Genomic DNA, 16,669 nt, shown 5'->3' with positions numbered 1-16,669 from the left:
TCTTTAGTAGCGTAATTGCTTCATAAATCTTGATACAAACCAAAAAGAGAATGAAGACGTGGTCTATTTTTATCAGATTGCATTCCGACTGCCGCCAGCGCACTTTATGTGTGATTACATAGCCCTTGTACGAGATGATATTAAGATATGAATATAAAGTATTCTGTCGCTTCTGTATATTGATGTATTTGTGTAGTTGTGAAAAAATAAGGATCGCGGAATGCGTTACCATACTTGATAAATGAACTGCCCTCTTTTTTTTATTACTCAAAAAATAGCTACAGATTTCTCATACTAAAAGCACGCGCACACCTTTGACTAAACTATCTCAAACCTATTTTGCGATTGTCGATTGTTTCGAAGGCTATTCAACTGTTTAGTTGCACAACTAAAAATCGAGTAGTGTGACCTCCATATATGCTCAAAGCGCGACTAAACAGTTGTGCGATAGTTTATTTTTTTTTTCATTTATTTGGGTAAAAGAACAATAACACAAGAAAAAAAATATACAGTACAATACAAAAGTGTTGAGTAGATGTGCCATCCACAACTTTACCACATAGTAACTATAATAATAAAATAAATCTATGAACAGGCTAAACATTCGAGTGGTACTTAATGTGTATTAATATTATTGATAATTCAAAGTTTTAATAATCTCTATTTTAAGGTTATTTTTAGTTACATGTATGATATCTATATCATTAAAATTGGTATTATAAGAATTAACAATTCGATTAAGTGGTGATCGCAAGCCCGCATTAGTTCGAGACCAGTTTGTTGAAAAAAGTTTTGAAACATTTCTGGGATGAGCCCTTGTGGGGACTCTGTACGATATTCTTCTGGTTAAACAGATGCAGTCGTACCTATTATGGCACAGATCGTGGAGTAGCACCGCTTCATGTTGAAGTCGTCTAGATTTGAGACTTAGTAATTTAAATTTAGCTAGGAGGCCTTGATACGATAAGTATGTATGAAAACATCTATAGTTTAGGCAACGAAGATATCTTTCTTGTACAGCTTCTATTGATTTTATATATTTATTATAGAGGGGATTCCAAATAGGCACAGCATATTCGAGTTGCGAACGAACTAGGGTTTTATACAAATAGAGGTAAGTGGTTGGATTTTTAAATTCTGCACTGGAACGAACGGAAAAAATTTAAGGAGTGCAGCGCTGTTAATCTACCGTAAGGCTTATTTAATGACAATTTTGAGTAATTAAGAATAGTTTGAAGGGTACTTACCGCTGTTTTCGTCTATTTTGGCCTTTACTACCAAAATATACTAAAGCTTTAACCAACAGATCTGTAGCGAAATCCGCGCAAATACACAGTTATTAAAGGCCAAGTCTGCAGACTTTGATTGCTGAAGGGATAAAACCGAATATTAAACTTGGCCAAAAGACGAATATTGCGCAATGACGCCAGGATTATCTGGATGTCAATGCAGGGGTTTTTCCCGTCGACACCATAAAAGCGGAGGCACAGAGGACACGCAAATATGAATATTATTGAATGGAAAAACGCAAGTATTTTCCAATTGCGACGCGTTAAAACCCTTTGATTATATCCATTGACATTCTACTGATACTGACAGCAAATAAATGCTTATCATTAAGTACTGCCTTTAAAAGAGCATTTAAACTATCAAACAATATAAAATTTACTTTATTAAAATCGGAAATTTTAAATAAGTACGTGTTTTCACAAATTCTTTGATAATACGCGCGAATTAATTTCAACCATTTAAACTTTCTACAATAGGCTCCGGCTACATTATATAGAGATGTTCGCGAGATTAATTTCTAAGCAGAGTTTTAATGAATTCTGTTCCAATTTCACACGCCAGGAGATCCAGCTCGCGTTAACTTTACAATGAATTTACGATCCAATTACAACTCTCTATGGGCATATCTCATTAAATAAACTTTTTAAAAAATACAAGTCAGAAACCTTATTTTATTTCTTCAGTAAACGAGTTAAAAGTGTACATACCTTTGACTAAATTATCGCACAACCGTCGTGCGATTGTCGATTGTTTCGTAGCCAATTGAATTGTTTATTTACAGAACTTGAAATCGAGTCAAATCAAAGCGGGGGTAAACAGTTGTACAATAGTTTTGTCAAAGGTGTACGTATGCGTAATAATGTATTAGAATCATGGTTTTTAGGTAAATGATACACGATACATTATAACTTATTTTTTAATTAATAAAGGTTTACATTTTTTGCGTTTTAACTTTGTAATCGGGGCCGTGGTAAGATCCGTCGTTGCTGCAAGAGCTATCTTCCCAAGCCCAAAAGTCAATACCCTCGATCTCATTGCAGCCACAAAGAGGGTTACTGTAACAAGAGCAAATATTACAATTATTTAAAAAAAAACTATCGTTCCTTTGTTTTAGAAAAAAAAATTCCCATCAATCTTTAAGTATAATCAAAGACATTTAAGAAATATATAATCTAGATAGAACAACAATTTCTCACCGGTAACTTCTTTAAAAGGTACTTCGTTAGTTGTCAAATTTAGTGACACCACATATTATGTTATGAACATTATACAAAATTATAACAAACTCCATCTTTTGTTTTAAAATAAACTAAACAGTGGAACAAGATAAAACATGAATATTTAAATATGATTTAGTAATACCTGTTGGCAATTCATCTATACTATTATAATAAAGCGTAAACACACACTTCTTTGTTGCCTAAGATGTCAGCAATCACAGCATATTTTTGAATAATTCTTTTTTAATAAAAAGCCCTACACTTACGTCACACTTTAGGCTATACATTTTCACGCCATTAAACTTAGGGAATAAATGTTTTGGATAAAAATCCTAATGTGGGAAAGAGACCATAAATTGCTGCCAACATCAAGGAAGCAAGATTGCCAAGGTTTGTCACGTCATGTCATTTTGACATTTGGTATTGATAATTTTACAAATGTAAACAATAAAACAAAATTTCCATGATTTCATGCGGATGAAGCCGCACGGGAACAGCTAGTTTAAATATAATTATTAAATTAGCATGTGGTTTTGAGGATCATGTGAAATATTTTAGAGTGAAAAGTCAACTAAGTTTCCACTATATATTTTTTGAATATCTTTAAATATAATAAAAAAAGCAATTAATTCGTAAGAAAAAGAAAATAAGACTATAATTATTATAATAAATAATTGTTACCTAGGTGAGATTCTGAGGAAAGCCTGTCGCTGGATACGAGTGACGCTGTCGCCGACATCGCACAGCACCCGCGCTATACTTATCTTACGGATTTCTTGAAGTTGTGCTGATAAATACAAATAAATCTTTTTCTTAATAATTCTAATATTATAAATGCGAAAAGTTACTCTGGAAGAACACATAGGCTACTTATTTTAACTCCACGCGGGCTAAGTCGCGGGCAAAATCTAGTTAAATTACGAGTATATCGCAAAAATTTAGATGGAATAGTTCTATAGTTGACTAAACTGTTCAACGGATCTCGGTGATTTGTCATCTATGTAGAGCATAGCCTGGAAGAACACATAGGCTACTTACTTTTGTTTTTTTTTTAATTCCACTCATACAAAAATTAGTAAATATAAAACTTTATAGTTGCACTAAAGTACAAAATTTTGTGGAATTCTGCCTCCTGTGGTAGGACCCCTGTGTGAGAAGGATACTTTCTCTTGATTTAGGTGTATTTTGTTTGTTTTTTTATTGTTATTTTTTGTGCTAGAGTATTTGTGTGTAACCTTTTATGAGTTGAAAATCGATAGTTTTAATACTTACGTAATGTAAACGCATTAGGTCTGTTCGGTCTCTCGTACCAATGTCTATCAGAAGCCATAGACCGCAGCAGCTGTTCCACCACAACGCAGTAGAAGGTCGCAGGGACGTGTCCTCCTTCTACGAAGTTCTCCAGCCAAAGTCCCGCTTGAAAGTCTACATCTTCTAGATGTTCGTATACTTCTTGAAGCATTTCTACTCTCTGTACAGTAAATCTTACTAATTGAATAAATTCGAACGTTTAGATGGATGTTTGTTAGAGTTTGTAGCCTAAAATGCTGAATGGATCTTAATGAAATTTGGCATAGATATAGTAGTCTGGAAGAACACATAGGCTACTCACTTTAGTTTTTTTTAATTCGACACGGACGGATTCGCGAGTAAAAGTTAACTTATTACAATTTGTGTTTGTTTCTAGGTTAATAGGCTTAAATCTTCAGTTGTTATGTAAGTGTGCAGTCTTCTTTCTTTCCATTATTAGGGAATTATAACATTAAGGAAATAGGGTATACAAACTTCAGGGTCCATAACATGTAGTAAATCTTCAAATTTTTTGAACGATCTTCTTCTGCAAAGTTCTAAATATTTAACATACGGCTGCAGCCCGAAGTAGCGGTTCTTCGACAAATCATTAGTTAAAGTATCTGATGCTCTCTGATGAGGACCTAGAGCACTTTCACCTAACTGAAATAAATAACATAAAAATCCTTTTTCATAAGTTAAAGCAACTTTAAATAAGCTTTTAACTGTATCTTTAAACATGCTATACGTGATAAATGTATTGTTTTTATCGTCTTTTAAGAGAGCGCATTTTGACTAAAATATCGCACAACTGCTTAATCTCGCTTTAATTCCGAAGAGCTTATATGGAGGTAATACTACTCGATGTTTATTTGTGCAACTAAACAGTTGAATTTGCTGCAAAACAATCGCACAATGGTTGTGCGATAGTTTAGTCAAATGTGTGCGCCCACTTTTAATATAAATTAGTTAAGTGAAAAATCATATAAAAACGTTAGTGTTCAATGGTTGGGGACCGGACTAGTAATCTACAGAACCGAGTTAGATTCCCAAATGGATTGCATGTTTTTTAGGAAAAAGATTAGCAGATTTTTGTTAATTTAGTAATATTTCCTTTTACCATTCCAACTAAGCTTGACCTGCGCTAGGATATGGTTCACAACAGTCGTATGCCGGGATTCGAACCCTCGACCACAAAATCGTTAATCCGTAACCCAATTAGGTTATCGGGGCTTAAATTAAAATTGACGTTAGCTAAAAGAAAAAAATCACTTACTTCTGGATCAATCGCGTGATCGAATTTTCCAGAAGCCTGTCTAAAAGCGCCTTGCGTCATGTAATCTATGTTGTTATCGACCGCATAGTAACCTGTCCTTAGTGTCAGGTTGGCTATGGGTATCTGTTTTAAATAGTAACCTTGAGGGTCGTACATTCTGAAAGAATGTTATAACTTAAAAGAATTAATCTTTTTAAATACGTTACTTTTGCCCAGAGATTAAAAAATATAGAGTAGATATTGTTAACACTTTGCTTGAGACATTTCTTGTAAAATCATCACTAATGATATATTTTGACAGCATCGAAACCACATCATATTTCATGCTAACATTATAAATGCGATAGTTTAGATGGATGGATGTTTGTTAGAGTTTGTAGCCTAAAGGGCTGAATGGATTTCGATGAAATTTAGCATAGATGTAGAGGATAGTCTAAAAGAACACATAGGCTACTTGGCAATATTGTTTTTTTTTAATTCCACGCGAAAGGACTCGCGGGCGAAAGCTAGAGTTAATATAATTAATTGTATTAAAAGTAATTGTCAAAAGGTATCATTAGAAAATATAAAAAAAATATATTTTACTTTGCGACGCTTTAGTTTATTTTATACAAAAGATGGAACTTATTATAATTTTGTTAAATAGCAATACAAGGACACGACGTGGCCCTAAACTTAACAACTGATGTTACCTGTCAGAGATATTACCGGTGAAAAATTTTGTTCACTATGCCTAGTCTATATTTCATTTTTTTTTCATATATAAGATGATACTTGAATGGTTTTACAAGTTTTTAGTAGTACTTACTTCACAGTTCCAGATTGTATTGTATGCAACCAGCGCAGTACTGTCATGTACTCGATAGAAATTTGTGGAACTAAATTCTCATTGTATGAATCTCGATGTCCCGGATGAGGAGAAATAACACCCGCCTTTAATAAGTTTTCTTTACCTATTAGATGTTTTCATACATAAGTATTACTTATAATAGAACGTGATAATTATTGACCGACTTCTTAAAAGAAGGAGGTAGTCAATTCGTCTGTATGTTTTTTTTAGTTTTTTTATGTGTGTTACGGCATAACTCCGCCGCTAGTGGACCGATTTTGATAATTCTTTTTTTATCCGAAAGATATTGCCTGCAGGTGGGTTCCGTTTTGTTTGATTTTTTTGTAAACTAATTTTGTTATAATTAAATTAAAATCCTAAATCGATAAGTTTATTATAAAAGCTCTTGTAAAAATTCAATTGCGTGTTTTTCATACGTACCAATAAATGCGGGTAATAATTCATACAAGAATATCTGCATTTGTATAGCAATAACAATATCTCTCGTAGTATAGAACAGTCTGTCGTCGTCCCAGCAGGGGTTGATGCGCCCCAGAGCTGAGGCTATAAAATTATGTAGCCTCCAGAACCAAACAACTGACAGATTCACCCCAGCCACACTGTTAGCACCCTCTTCCGCTAGAAATTAATAATTTTTTTAATTATATCTAGACTAATATAATGAAGCGTAAATACACTACTTCGTGACGTAAGATGTCAGCAATCACAGCATATTTTTGAATATTTATCTCTATAATGAAAAGCTCTACACTTACGACACGCTTTAGACTAAATATTTCCCGCTATTAAACTTAGGGGGTATGTAATTGGTAAAAACCTTCATATGGGAAAGAGACCGTTAACAAAGAAACAAGGTTGTTATGGTAACGGTAATTGTTATCCAATGTCAAAGTTCTTCGTTGGCATTTGTGCATTTGAATTTTGACATTTGCAATTAAAAATGTAAAAAAGATTTTTTTTTTGTAATTCAAAACAGAAACAGCTCGTATAACATTTAATTTAAAATTCATAATATAAAATATTATAAATACTTACGTGTGTCATGGCATCTGGTTTCGTAAGGTTTTTGGTTCAATAAGCAGATGTTGACTGGCCCCTTCACACTCGGTGGCCATATTTTTCCATTCTCCACTTCGTACTTCAACAAGCCACCCTCAAATTTTCTCCCTTTCGTTAATAACTTTTGCATTGAATTCCCGTACAAGGCGGACACATCGAAAGTTGGTGTCGAACTTAATATCTTAAAGTTAAAAAAACATAAAAAAAAAATTAAAATAATTGGTAAAAAATTACTAGACAAAACAAATATCGTTGTAAACTGAGATATGGTGAAGACTTCGCCTGCGGAATTGATATTTTATGTTTATTTACGACTGAAAACAGGTTAGGTCAATGACCTAATAAAGTCCTGGCAACGGTTTTTTGGAATCAAAAAATGCTGTCATAAATTTTAATCGAACACAAATTAATAAAGTGACTAAAGAATTTAAAGTATGTGGTCAAGTCAGACCGAAACATAATAACGGTTTAACAAAACCGTTTTGAAATATATCTTAAAACATGTTTTTTGATACTTTTGGCTGAAAAAACTTTATATACATTTTCAACGCAATATACTGAATAATATATCAAGCTAACTTACTCTTTCCGGGTTCGTTTTATTGTTGACACAACCAACAGATTGAAAACTCTCAGGTCTCGTCATGTTTAGACATCTGATGTTAGAGAAGCGATGGACGGGGTCATTGTCGGGTATTTTGTTAGGCACGCAAGCGTAATCCGTTTTACCTTTTTCACTACAACAATGAGGTGTCCACAAAACGTACTTTACTGAAATATTAAATTTTAAAGCAATTAATATTTGTATTTTTAAAGGTTGTTGACTTATTAGCTTCGTCCACTATTAATTAAAAAATAACAAAAGTAAGTAGCCTATGTGTTCTTTCAGACTATCCTCTACATTTGTGTCAAATTTCATCGAGATCCGTTCAGCGGTTTAGGCTACAAACACTAAGCTACATCCATCCATCCATTCATCTAAACTTTCGCATTTAGAACATTAGTAAGATTTAAATAAAGAGTGTTTAAACAGCATATAAGATTTAGAAAATGACGTTCTAAACACTTACTAATCAAATAGTAAATCATAAAGAATAATAACCACTTACCTGTATCGTGGAAAGACAAAACATCTCCGTTCAACAGCAATAGAAAATGCGCTGTCAATTGAGTAAATTTTTGATCAGGTACATATCCTTCCAGTAAAAGTCTCTTCCTTAAATATCTCGCAAGCGGTAAGTTAGTCCCAGATTTGGACAATCTGGGATTATAATCTAAAAGAAAATATTTACTAAAAAAACCGTCGGAAGCTCCTATGAAATGTTCAGCTGCAATTCAGGAAGCAAAAAAATGGACAATGAGAAAGGTTGAGGACATAATTACCTTTATCAAAAACTGGGGGCAGTAATCTAACTGGTGGCGTGTGACTCATTCCCCTGGTGGGGTAACGTAAATTATTACAGGAACCATCAGGTCTTCTGCCTTCGTAAGGGTTGCAAGAGAAAAATTGACTCGTACACCAACTAAAAACAAATGCATAAAGGCTTAATTTTTAAAATATATAACGGGAACTTCATTTAATTAAACTGCAAAATGATTTAGTTAATGTACTTTGCTATTAAAAATCTTTGATAATTCCTCATAACAATCGTTAATTCTTAAATATGAATATGTAGGAGACGTCAATACGGAGATTCAACATATTGGAAGTCAATATGATTGTATTTTCCTATTAATTATGTCAGTACTTACAATGTAGTATTTCTCTTGTCATGACGTTTAAGTTCCTCCTGTGATATCGGTGTTCCTGTATAGGAATCGTAAACTAGAAATGTTGAATTAACACACACAAACAGCAAAGCCAGAGCTAGTAAATACATTTTATCAAAGGAACGCATTGGAGATGCATTCATGTAAAGAGTGTGGACACTAAAAGAACTCGAACATGAATGTCGTTGGTTTTGCAAATATAAAGGGTAATCTCGAGACTGTAAACAGGTTTGTATTTAATTAAAAAATCGACCAGAAAATACAGCTTTAAGATATGCGAAACGAGAGAGGTGATAATAAATAGATATATGTCAAAGGATTCCGTACTTAATTAGAAAACAAAAAGACATTGCTTTTCATTACGCAGTGTATGTGTGCCCGTGACTGCAATTTTCTGTCTAATAAACTTGAACGAAATTATTAAAATTGTATGTTAAAACGGAATGGTTTAATTTTGGATCTTATTTTATTACTTCTTTAGATTTCAAATTGTCTTTTGCAGATTTTTTATCTTTATATTGATATCCAAAAAAGCATAATCTATCGAATAAAAATATCACTTGAATGTCGCCATTAGCTTCTTGGATAAAATGATTTTACAAAGAACCTTAATAACAAACATAAACAAATATTCCATAGAATTGTTAATAAAACATCTACATATCAAATTTCAACATCGAAATACAGATCTTTTTTTAATTGACACCCTAATCAACGACACTAAATAAATTTACATAATATTTATGCTGTTTCCTAACGGTATTTTTCAAAAACCGTTTGACGACAAAACATTGCGAATAACTCACAATACTGGAAATATTCGTATATGTAATTCTATAGTCGAGTAAAACATTAAATAGGTCACAAAATGCAAATAATAAGCAATTATTTTTAATGGTTCTTTATTAAAAAAACTTATGTTCTTTCGCTTACATTTAAACCTGGTTATATCGTTTTTGCTTTTATTTCAAAAACTCTGTTTGAAATAGATATGCTGGGTCATATAATCTGTCAAATACCGGCTCCGTGGTTCCGCAAGTTTGGTCCTTCCATGCCCAGAGATTAACAAAGTCAATTTCTTTGCAACTGCACATCGGATTACTGGAAATTAATAAAAATATTGTCACCTTTTGTAATATTTTGTCTGTTTACATTGCTTAATAACTATAGTGAATAGTTTTAATACGTACTTGCGACTAATCCTGTAGAAAGCGCGTTTTTGTATCTCCGTCACTTTGTCTCCGACGTCACAAAGCAACCGCGCTGCTGACGCCTTTCTTATCTCCAACAGTTGTTCTGAATGTAATTTTATTACCTTCATACATGCATTACTTCTTATCTTAGAACTAGAGATTAATTGACCGTTTCCATTTAACCATTCGTTAGTGATTTTGGTTCGATAAATTCATGAAATGCGTTTCTGTACTACTTAACTTGAGTTTTATTCCGTTGATACATTCAATCTAACGCTAATAACATTTAACAATGTTAAGGCCGCTTTAACATCTTCGCACGGTAGGGCCGGTTTGCCCCCAGGTATTCCATGACCACATAGAAAACAGACGTGAAGTGGAGGCAATTCCGCGTACAGTCTGACGAGTGTGGTGCCGGAGGCCTAATTTAAGTTCCTTTCCCTTTCCACCCTTTTCTTAAGAGGAAAGGATGGAAAGGAAAAATGGATTTGACGGTGGAGGAGACGCATAGCAAGGGAAAATATCTTCTTTATGTGTGTCTTTTCCGTCAATGAAGTGTAGGCAACGCATCTGCAATTGCGGATGTTTATGGGCAACGGTCCATTTCCATTTCGGTGGATTCAGGTGGCCGCTTGCTCGTTTGCCATCTTTTATTATAAGCAGAAAAAACCGCTATGTAATGACAAATTAAGTGGAAACTTCAACAACCGTAGCAAGTGAAAATCTTACCATATGTAAAAGCATTTGGTCTATTCGGTCTTTCATACCAATGTCGGTCTGACCTCATGACTCTTAGAAGCTGTTCGACTAAAATACAGTATAGAGTGGGCGGCACACGGCCACCCGAGAGTGGCCGCTCTAACCAGATACCAGCTAGAAGGTCTATGTCTTCTATATTTTCGTATACATCTCTTAGTAACTCTACTCGCTGAAAACACAGAAGGATGTAGATATCTTGTTCTTATTATTGTGAATCTATACAAATATTATAAAGAGATTTTTTTTATGGATTGGAATAACTCAAAAACTAGTCCGATTTCAATTGCTTACACCATTAAAAATCTACGTTATCAGTGAGACGGGCTATTATTTTTAGTTTTAACGTGGACGAAGTCGCGAGCAAAATTTAGTCTATACTAATATTATAAAGAACAAAAATTTGTATTTTTGTATATTTTGAAATAATTCTTTCACCGTTAGGAAGGTAATTTATCTGTGAGAAATATTTCTAATTTAAGGCGGACTAAGTCGCGAGCAACAGCTAGTAGTTCAAGATCTTAATAGTGAGAAAAATGTTTACTTCTGGATCAATAGTTTGTTTTAGATCGTCGAAAGTTTTGAAAGACTGCTTAAAACAGTATTCCCTATATTTGATGTAAGGCTGCAACCCGAATAATCGGTTCTTTGCCAAATCGCTTGTCAGTAAATCCGCAGATCGCTGATGATTACCTAAACCAATGTTTACAATCTGAAACAAAATCATTTTCATAATCATTTGAACAAATACTTAAATAGGAGTATATCTTCTATAGTAATATTATAAAGAGGAAAAATTTGTATTTTTGTCTGAATTGAAATAACTCAAAAACTACTAGGTCGATGTCAAAAAATATTTCACTATTAGAAAGCTGCGTTTTCAATGAGCAACATAGGCGACGTTTTTATTACTTTTTAATTTCACGCGAAGTCGCTAGCAACAACTAGTTTAAAAATATTTTAAAGATGAAATCAGGATGAAATCGTACATCAGGATCCACGACATAATCGAATTTAGCACTGCCCTGTCTAAAGTTTCCTTGCGTCACGAAATCCATGTTATCTTCTACGCCGAAGAATCCAGTTCTAATAGTGAAGTTAACTATCGGAACTTTTCTTAAATAATGACCTTCAGTATCGAATAACCTGAAAAAAATATATTTAGAAAGCCAATTATTTAAGAATACTAGAATTTTGAAGTTCAGAAGTAATCAGAACTGTACCTAAATCCCTATATCTTCTACAAAAAATGTAAAAACATGAATCATTTAAAATGTTGTAACATCACAACTTTAAAGTAATATTACAAATACGAAAGTTTAGATAGATGGATGTTTGTTAGAGTTTGTAGTCTAAACGGCAGATAGTCTGGAAGAACACATAGACTACTCACTTTTGTTTTTTTTTAATTCCACGCGGCCGGAGTTGCGGGCGAAATCTATTATGAAATAATAGATAATACTTACTTCATATCCCCTTCCTGCGTAGTGTGGAACCATCGCAAAACAAACGGAAACTCCAGTGATATTTGAGGTACAAGTTTATTATCGTAGAAGTCCCTAAACCCTGACGTGCTGGATATAACTCCATCTCTAAGCATATTTTCATATCCTATTTACAAAATTGGAAAATATATACAAAACATATACTAAAATGAGATAATCTTTAATGAAATTTACTAACCAAATAATGCTGGCAATAATTCATAGTAGAATATTTGCATAACTATAGCAATGTTAATATCTCGAGCTGTATAAAATAGTTTGTGGTCATCCCAACATGGGTTGATTTTAGACAGAGCTGTAGCGATCAAATTATGTTGTCTCCACAACCAGATCGTCACCAAGTTGATCCCAGCTAAGCTGTTAGCTCCCTTTTCAGCTAAAAATACATCAGTTGAAATCTAAATGAAAAAATTAAACAGAAACGTATCTCACCTGCAACTATCTCTCGGATAAAAAGGAGATTACAGAAACACACATAAGAAAATAATACCTACAGACGAATTGAGTACCTCCCGCTTCTGGTGAGTTCCTCAATAAAATGCTAGAATCTAGTTTTTTAAAGTAAAGAGTCTTCAAATTGACTTACGAATATCATGACATCGTTTTTCTTCTGGCAATTGATTTGACAAACAAACATCCAATCCAGTTTTAATAGTCGGAGGCCAGACTCGGCCGTTATCTACTTCGTATTTCAACAGACCTTTTTGATACAATCGACCTTTTTCTAACAAAGGTTTCCTACTGTTACCGTAAACTGTTGACAGATCAAACGACGGTGTACCAGTTAATATCTGTAATATGAATTAGATTATTAAGTGCGTGCGCACTTTGACTGAACTATCGCACAACTGTTTAGTCGCGCTTTGATTCCTATGAGCTTATATGGAGGTGCACTACTCGATTTTCAGTTGTACAACTAAACAGTTGAATTGGTTACAAAACAAGCGACAATCGCACAACTGTTTTGCGATTGTTTAGTCAAAAGTGTTGTTCCATTATTTTTTTATCGAAGGTCCTTTGTTTTTAGTTCACATGTTGTTGTTTTATCATAGAAAATGTAAGAAGTGGATGGATATTTGAAAATACACTGTTTTTTTTTTCAAGTATGTCAATAGAATTCACCGGAATTTTTTTATTGACATAACTCACCCGTTCAGGAACAGTATCATTTTTAGTACAACCGATCGATTGGAAACTTTCAGGTCTCGTCATATTCAGACATCTGATGTCAGAAAACCTATGAACAGGATCATCGTCGGGTATCATATTCGGTACACATGCTCTGTCAGTTTTTCCTTTTGGAAGACAACAGTAAGGTTTCCATGCGATATATTTAACTGAAATCAAATGTTACCCATAAAACTAAGGGTAATCTCACTTCTTACTAATATTATAAATACGAAAGTGTTTGTTAGAATTTGTAACCTGAACGGCTGATTAGATCTAATGAAATTTGGCATAAATATGAAGAATAGTCTGGGAGAGCACATAGGATACTTTTGATTTTTTTTTAAATTCCACGCGGACGGAGTCGCGGTCGAAAACTAATAAATGAAAAAAAATAATTTAATATTGGTTGTTCCGAACCATATGTGTACTAAATTTACCTGTATCATGTAAAGATAGGACATCTGACGTCATAAATACAAGAAAATTCGTGGAAAGCGTCGTAAATGTTTGATCGGTTAATTTGCCCATAGGAACTAAAGTCGTCCGTAGGAATCTCTCCAAAGGCAAGGAGCGCCCGGACTTCGCTTCTCTTTTGTCGAAATCTGAAAAAACAAATTGATAAATATTCTAGTCTTATCAAAAACTTTAAAGGGTGGTTAATCTTACTTTTAGCATATACAGGCGGAAGTATTCTATATGTAGGAGTGTGGGTTGCGCCTCTAGCGGGTTCGCGTAGGTTGTTACAGGAACCATCCACACGCCTCCATTCCTCAGCCACGCATGGCTCGATTTCGTTTATACACCAACTAAAAATATAAACAACTAATTAAAGCAAAGCACCAACAAATCTATACTAATATAATAAAGCGTAAACACGCACTACTTTGTGGCAAAAGATGTCAGCAATCACAGTGTGCTTTTTAATATTTTTTTCTTTGATAACTACACTTACGATACGCTTTAGGCTATATATTTTTATGTTATTAAATTAAGGGGGTAAATGAATTGGAAAAAATTCTTATGTGGGAAAGGTACCATAAACTACAAGCAGCCATCATCAAGGAAGCAAAGTTGGCAAGGTGCAACTGAACATTTCACAAATGTTAAAAATAAAATGAGTATTTTATAATAAAATAAGTATTTTAAAATTTTATGAAGCCGCACAGGAAGAGGTAGTATCTCCGATAAAACCATAAACTAAGCAAATTAGACATCTGTTTTGTTACCTTAGATTTCGAATCTGAGTTAAAACATGTTAATACAAATAAAACGCGCTAGGACACTTTTGCGCGAACACAATAGTTTTAAGAAAAACTGAATAAAAAAGTATCTAAAATCAGAAATGTAAATTTAAAAATGGTAATTTCATCCACTCAAATATAGAGGTCAACTAACAAAGTAAGGTTAACATATGGTTTTAAAAAAATTACAAATGATGACGATTAGATGAATGACGTATGAAAGACGGGAAATATGAGGAGCATCTGTAAATGGTAATGTATGGATATAATTAAAATATGGTATAATATTAACTAAAGAAAACATGTTTTAACAATATAAGGTGACAAGCGGCCACTGCATTTCACTAAAATATGGAAGCGACTATTGCCTACATGCATATCCACCTGCGTTGCCTACTTTGATCGACAAAAAAGGGACATACAGAAAGGAGATAATTCCCCTACCCACGTGTCCTATCCACCGTCAAATCCACTTCTGTTTTCCATCCCTTCTTTAGGAAAAAAATGTAATTGGAAAGAGGAATAAAATTATTATACAAATAATTTATTAACTTACAATGTAGTGTTCTTCTTATCATGTTTTTTGACTTCGTCTACACTAACAGGTGTTCCAGTATACGAGTCATAATACAAAGAAAGTCCATTAACATATCCACTAATTATAAGTAAACAAACAAAATGCAACATTTTTTTGAAGTTGTAATTATTTTAAGAAGTCATTAGTAATTCACGCTTCGAATAGAACCTTCTCGTTGTTCACTTATGTATTTCTAAGTCAAAATGCGACTAACACGTGAAACTCAGAATATTTATATATTCTTATGAGTTTTGTTTTTATAAAAGGTTATATAATATGCAAAATCGCAAATACTAACGTATTTCAAGTAGATATTTTTTATAGACACGACTTTTATTAATTTAAAAGAAATAAGAATTAAAATTTGTTTAATTTTAGTTAAAAGCTGTAACCAGCAACGATAATTTGTAAATTACTAGGTATTCACAAAACGGTGCGATCGCGCCGATGACGTCACACACGCGTGGCGCGTCGCCCCTGCTCCTCCGCCTTTTCCCCCTTCTTCACCCGCCGTGCCCGTGTCGCCTCGCGTCTGACCGGGACCAGGACGCCAATATTATGGCGCGAAAAATTGTAACTATACGCCTGATTATGTTTTCTATTGCGTTAGTTAAATTAAAAAATCCAAAATCTATTTGAATGTAATTTGTTACCTTCTTGTGATATAATTCGTATGGTGCTGCTCTTGTAAGATGGTACTGTTTGATAAATATCATTGCTTTTTAAATCCAAACCTTTTGGACCACGTATAAATGTAAACTTCTACTAGTTTCATAAAATCTTAATTTGCCAATAATCACACACACTATTTATAATAATTGGTAAACTACATCGTTAAAATAAAATGTTATTACTTTGCTTGTGCTTGCTTCACATCTCATTCGCGCCTAAAAACTTTGCTGTTCTTTACTTCAAATTTTGGCTTTCTTGACTGCCAGTACCATATTAAATATTCATCCAGAATATTTTTGCAACTTGAAAAATTACAGTTTTACAAATATATTCCTTATAAAACATTACAATATTTATTCTAAATATGCTTTATTTTTAAATGAATGTAAATATATTTACAACTGTTGGCAGCGCCATCTGTTATCAAAATTGCTTAACATTCAATTAGTATGTGGAAATATAGGCGGTTACTTAATAATTTCTTACTTAATAATAAAACAAAATAAGTACTTATACAAATATGCGTACTTTACTAACTTTAATAGTTTATGTCCCAATTTGATTAATCGATACAAACACTTTAATATGACTGTAACAATTTGTCCAAAATGAATCAAGTGGTGACAGCTTTGAAACAGTTCGAAGCGACAATAAATTAATTGTAACAGTCCGATGGGAATTGACTCTATGACCTGGACCTTAATACATGCATTAGACAACAAAAATAATAATAGTATATGCTGATTGTCGTTTTTAACTCGATTCAAATTAAAAGTCAAAAAACTTGTAACTAAATCTCT

The 16,669-nt window shown here is 33.3% G+C and overlaps 2 protein-coding genes across 3 annotated transcripts; both read right to left on the bottom strand.

Annotated features, from left to right (window-relative positions):
• Positions 1-2,191: 2,191 nt before the first annotated feature.
• Positions 2,192-8,918, bottom strand: LOC106100920 (peroxidase-like). Its single transcript, XM_013279988.1, has 12 exons — positions 8,738-8,918; positions 8,369-8,508; positions 8,095-8,259; positions 7,569-7,756; positions 6,962-7,166; positions 6,347-6,544; positions 5,885-6,029; positions 5,077-5,233; positions 4,296-4,463; positions 3,783-3,981; positions 3,192-3,297; positions 2,192-2,345 (listed from the first exon to the last, which is right to left on the bottom strand). Exons 1-12 carry the CDS (start codon positions 8,896-8,898, stop codon positions 2,222-2,224), a joined length of 1,956 nt encoding a protein of 651 aa, XP_013135442.1. The 5' UTR covers positions 8,899-8,918; the 3' UTR covers positions 2,192-2,221.
• Positions 8,919-9,651: 733 nt separating this feature from the next.
• On the bottom strand, positions 9,652-15,974 carry LOC106101046 (peroxidase-like). 2 transcript variants are annotated; one of them, XM_013280149.1, is made up of 12 exons: positions 15,851-15,974; positions 14,046-14,185; positions 13,817-13,981; positions 13,359-13,546; positions 12,796-13,000; positions 12,388-12,585; positions 12,171-12,315; positions 11,694-11,850; positions 11,249-11,416; positions 10,678-10,876; positions 9,946-10,051; positions 9,652-9,856 (listed from the first exon to the last, which is right to left on the bottom strand). In XM_013280149.1, the coding sequence occupies exons 3-12, from the start codon at positions 13,905-13,907 to the stop codon at positions 9,718-9,720; spliced, it is 1,596 nt and encodes a 531-aa protein (XP_013135603.1). In that variant the 5' UTR covers positions 13,908-13,981; positions 14,046-14,185; positions 15,851-15,974; the 3' UTR covers positions 9,652-9,717. The 2 variants fall into 2 exon arrangements, with proteins under 2 accessions (XP_013135603.1, XP_013135595.1); XM_013280141.1 differs by lacking the exon at positions 15,851-15,974 and adding an exon at positions 15,177-15,385.
• Positions 15,975-16,669: the final 695 nt, after the last annotated feature.

Source organism: Papilio polytes, unplaced genomic scaffold, assembly GCF_000836215.1.
Source record: "Papilio polytes unplaced genomic scaffold, Ppol_1.0 DF824303.1, whole genome shotgun sequence".
Lineage (NCBI taxonomy): Eukaryota > Metazoa > Arthropoda > Insecta > Lepidoptera > Papilionidae > Papilio > Papilio polytes.
The sequence above is the reverse complement of the archived record's forward strand: the minus strand, read 5'-3'. Positions and strand labels throughout refer to the sequence as shown.

Excerpts from the sequence above, each read along its gene's own strand:
- LOC106100920 (XM_013279988.1), bottom strand. The coding sequence starts at position 8,898 with ATGAATGCATCTCCAATGCGTTCCTTTGATAAAATGTATTTACTAGCT. Across the intron at positions 8,509-8,737 it reads GACAAGAGAAATACTACATT|TTGGTGTACGAGTCAATTTT; the intron begins GTAAGTACTGAC and ends ATTTGTTTTTAG. Across the intron at positions 6,545-6,961 it reads AACCAGATGCCATGACACAC|CGGAAGAGGGTGCTAACAGT; the intron begins GTAAGTATTTAT and ends ATTAATTTCTAG.
- LOC106101046 (XM_013280141.1), bottom strand. The coding sequence starts at position 15,307 with ATGTTGCATTTTGTTTGTTTACTTATAATTAGTGGATATGTTAATGGA. Across the intron at positions 13,001-13,358 it reads ATGATACTGTTCCTGAACGG|ATATTAACTGGTACACCGTC; the intron begins GTGAGTTATGTC and ends TTCATATTACAG. Across the intron at positions 12,316-12,387 it reads ATTATTGCCAGCATTATTTG|GATATGAAAATATGCTTAGA; the intron begins GTTAGTAAATTT and ends TTTTGTAAATAG.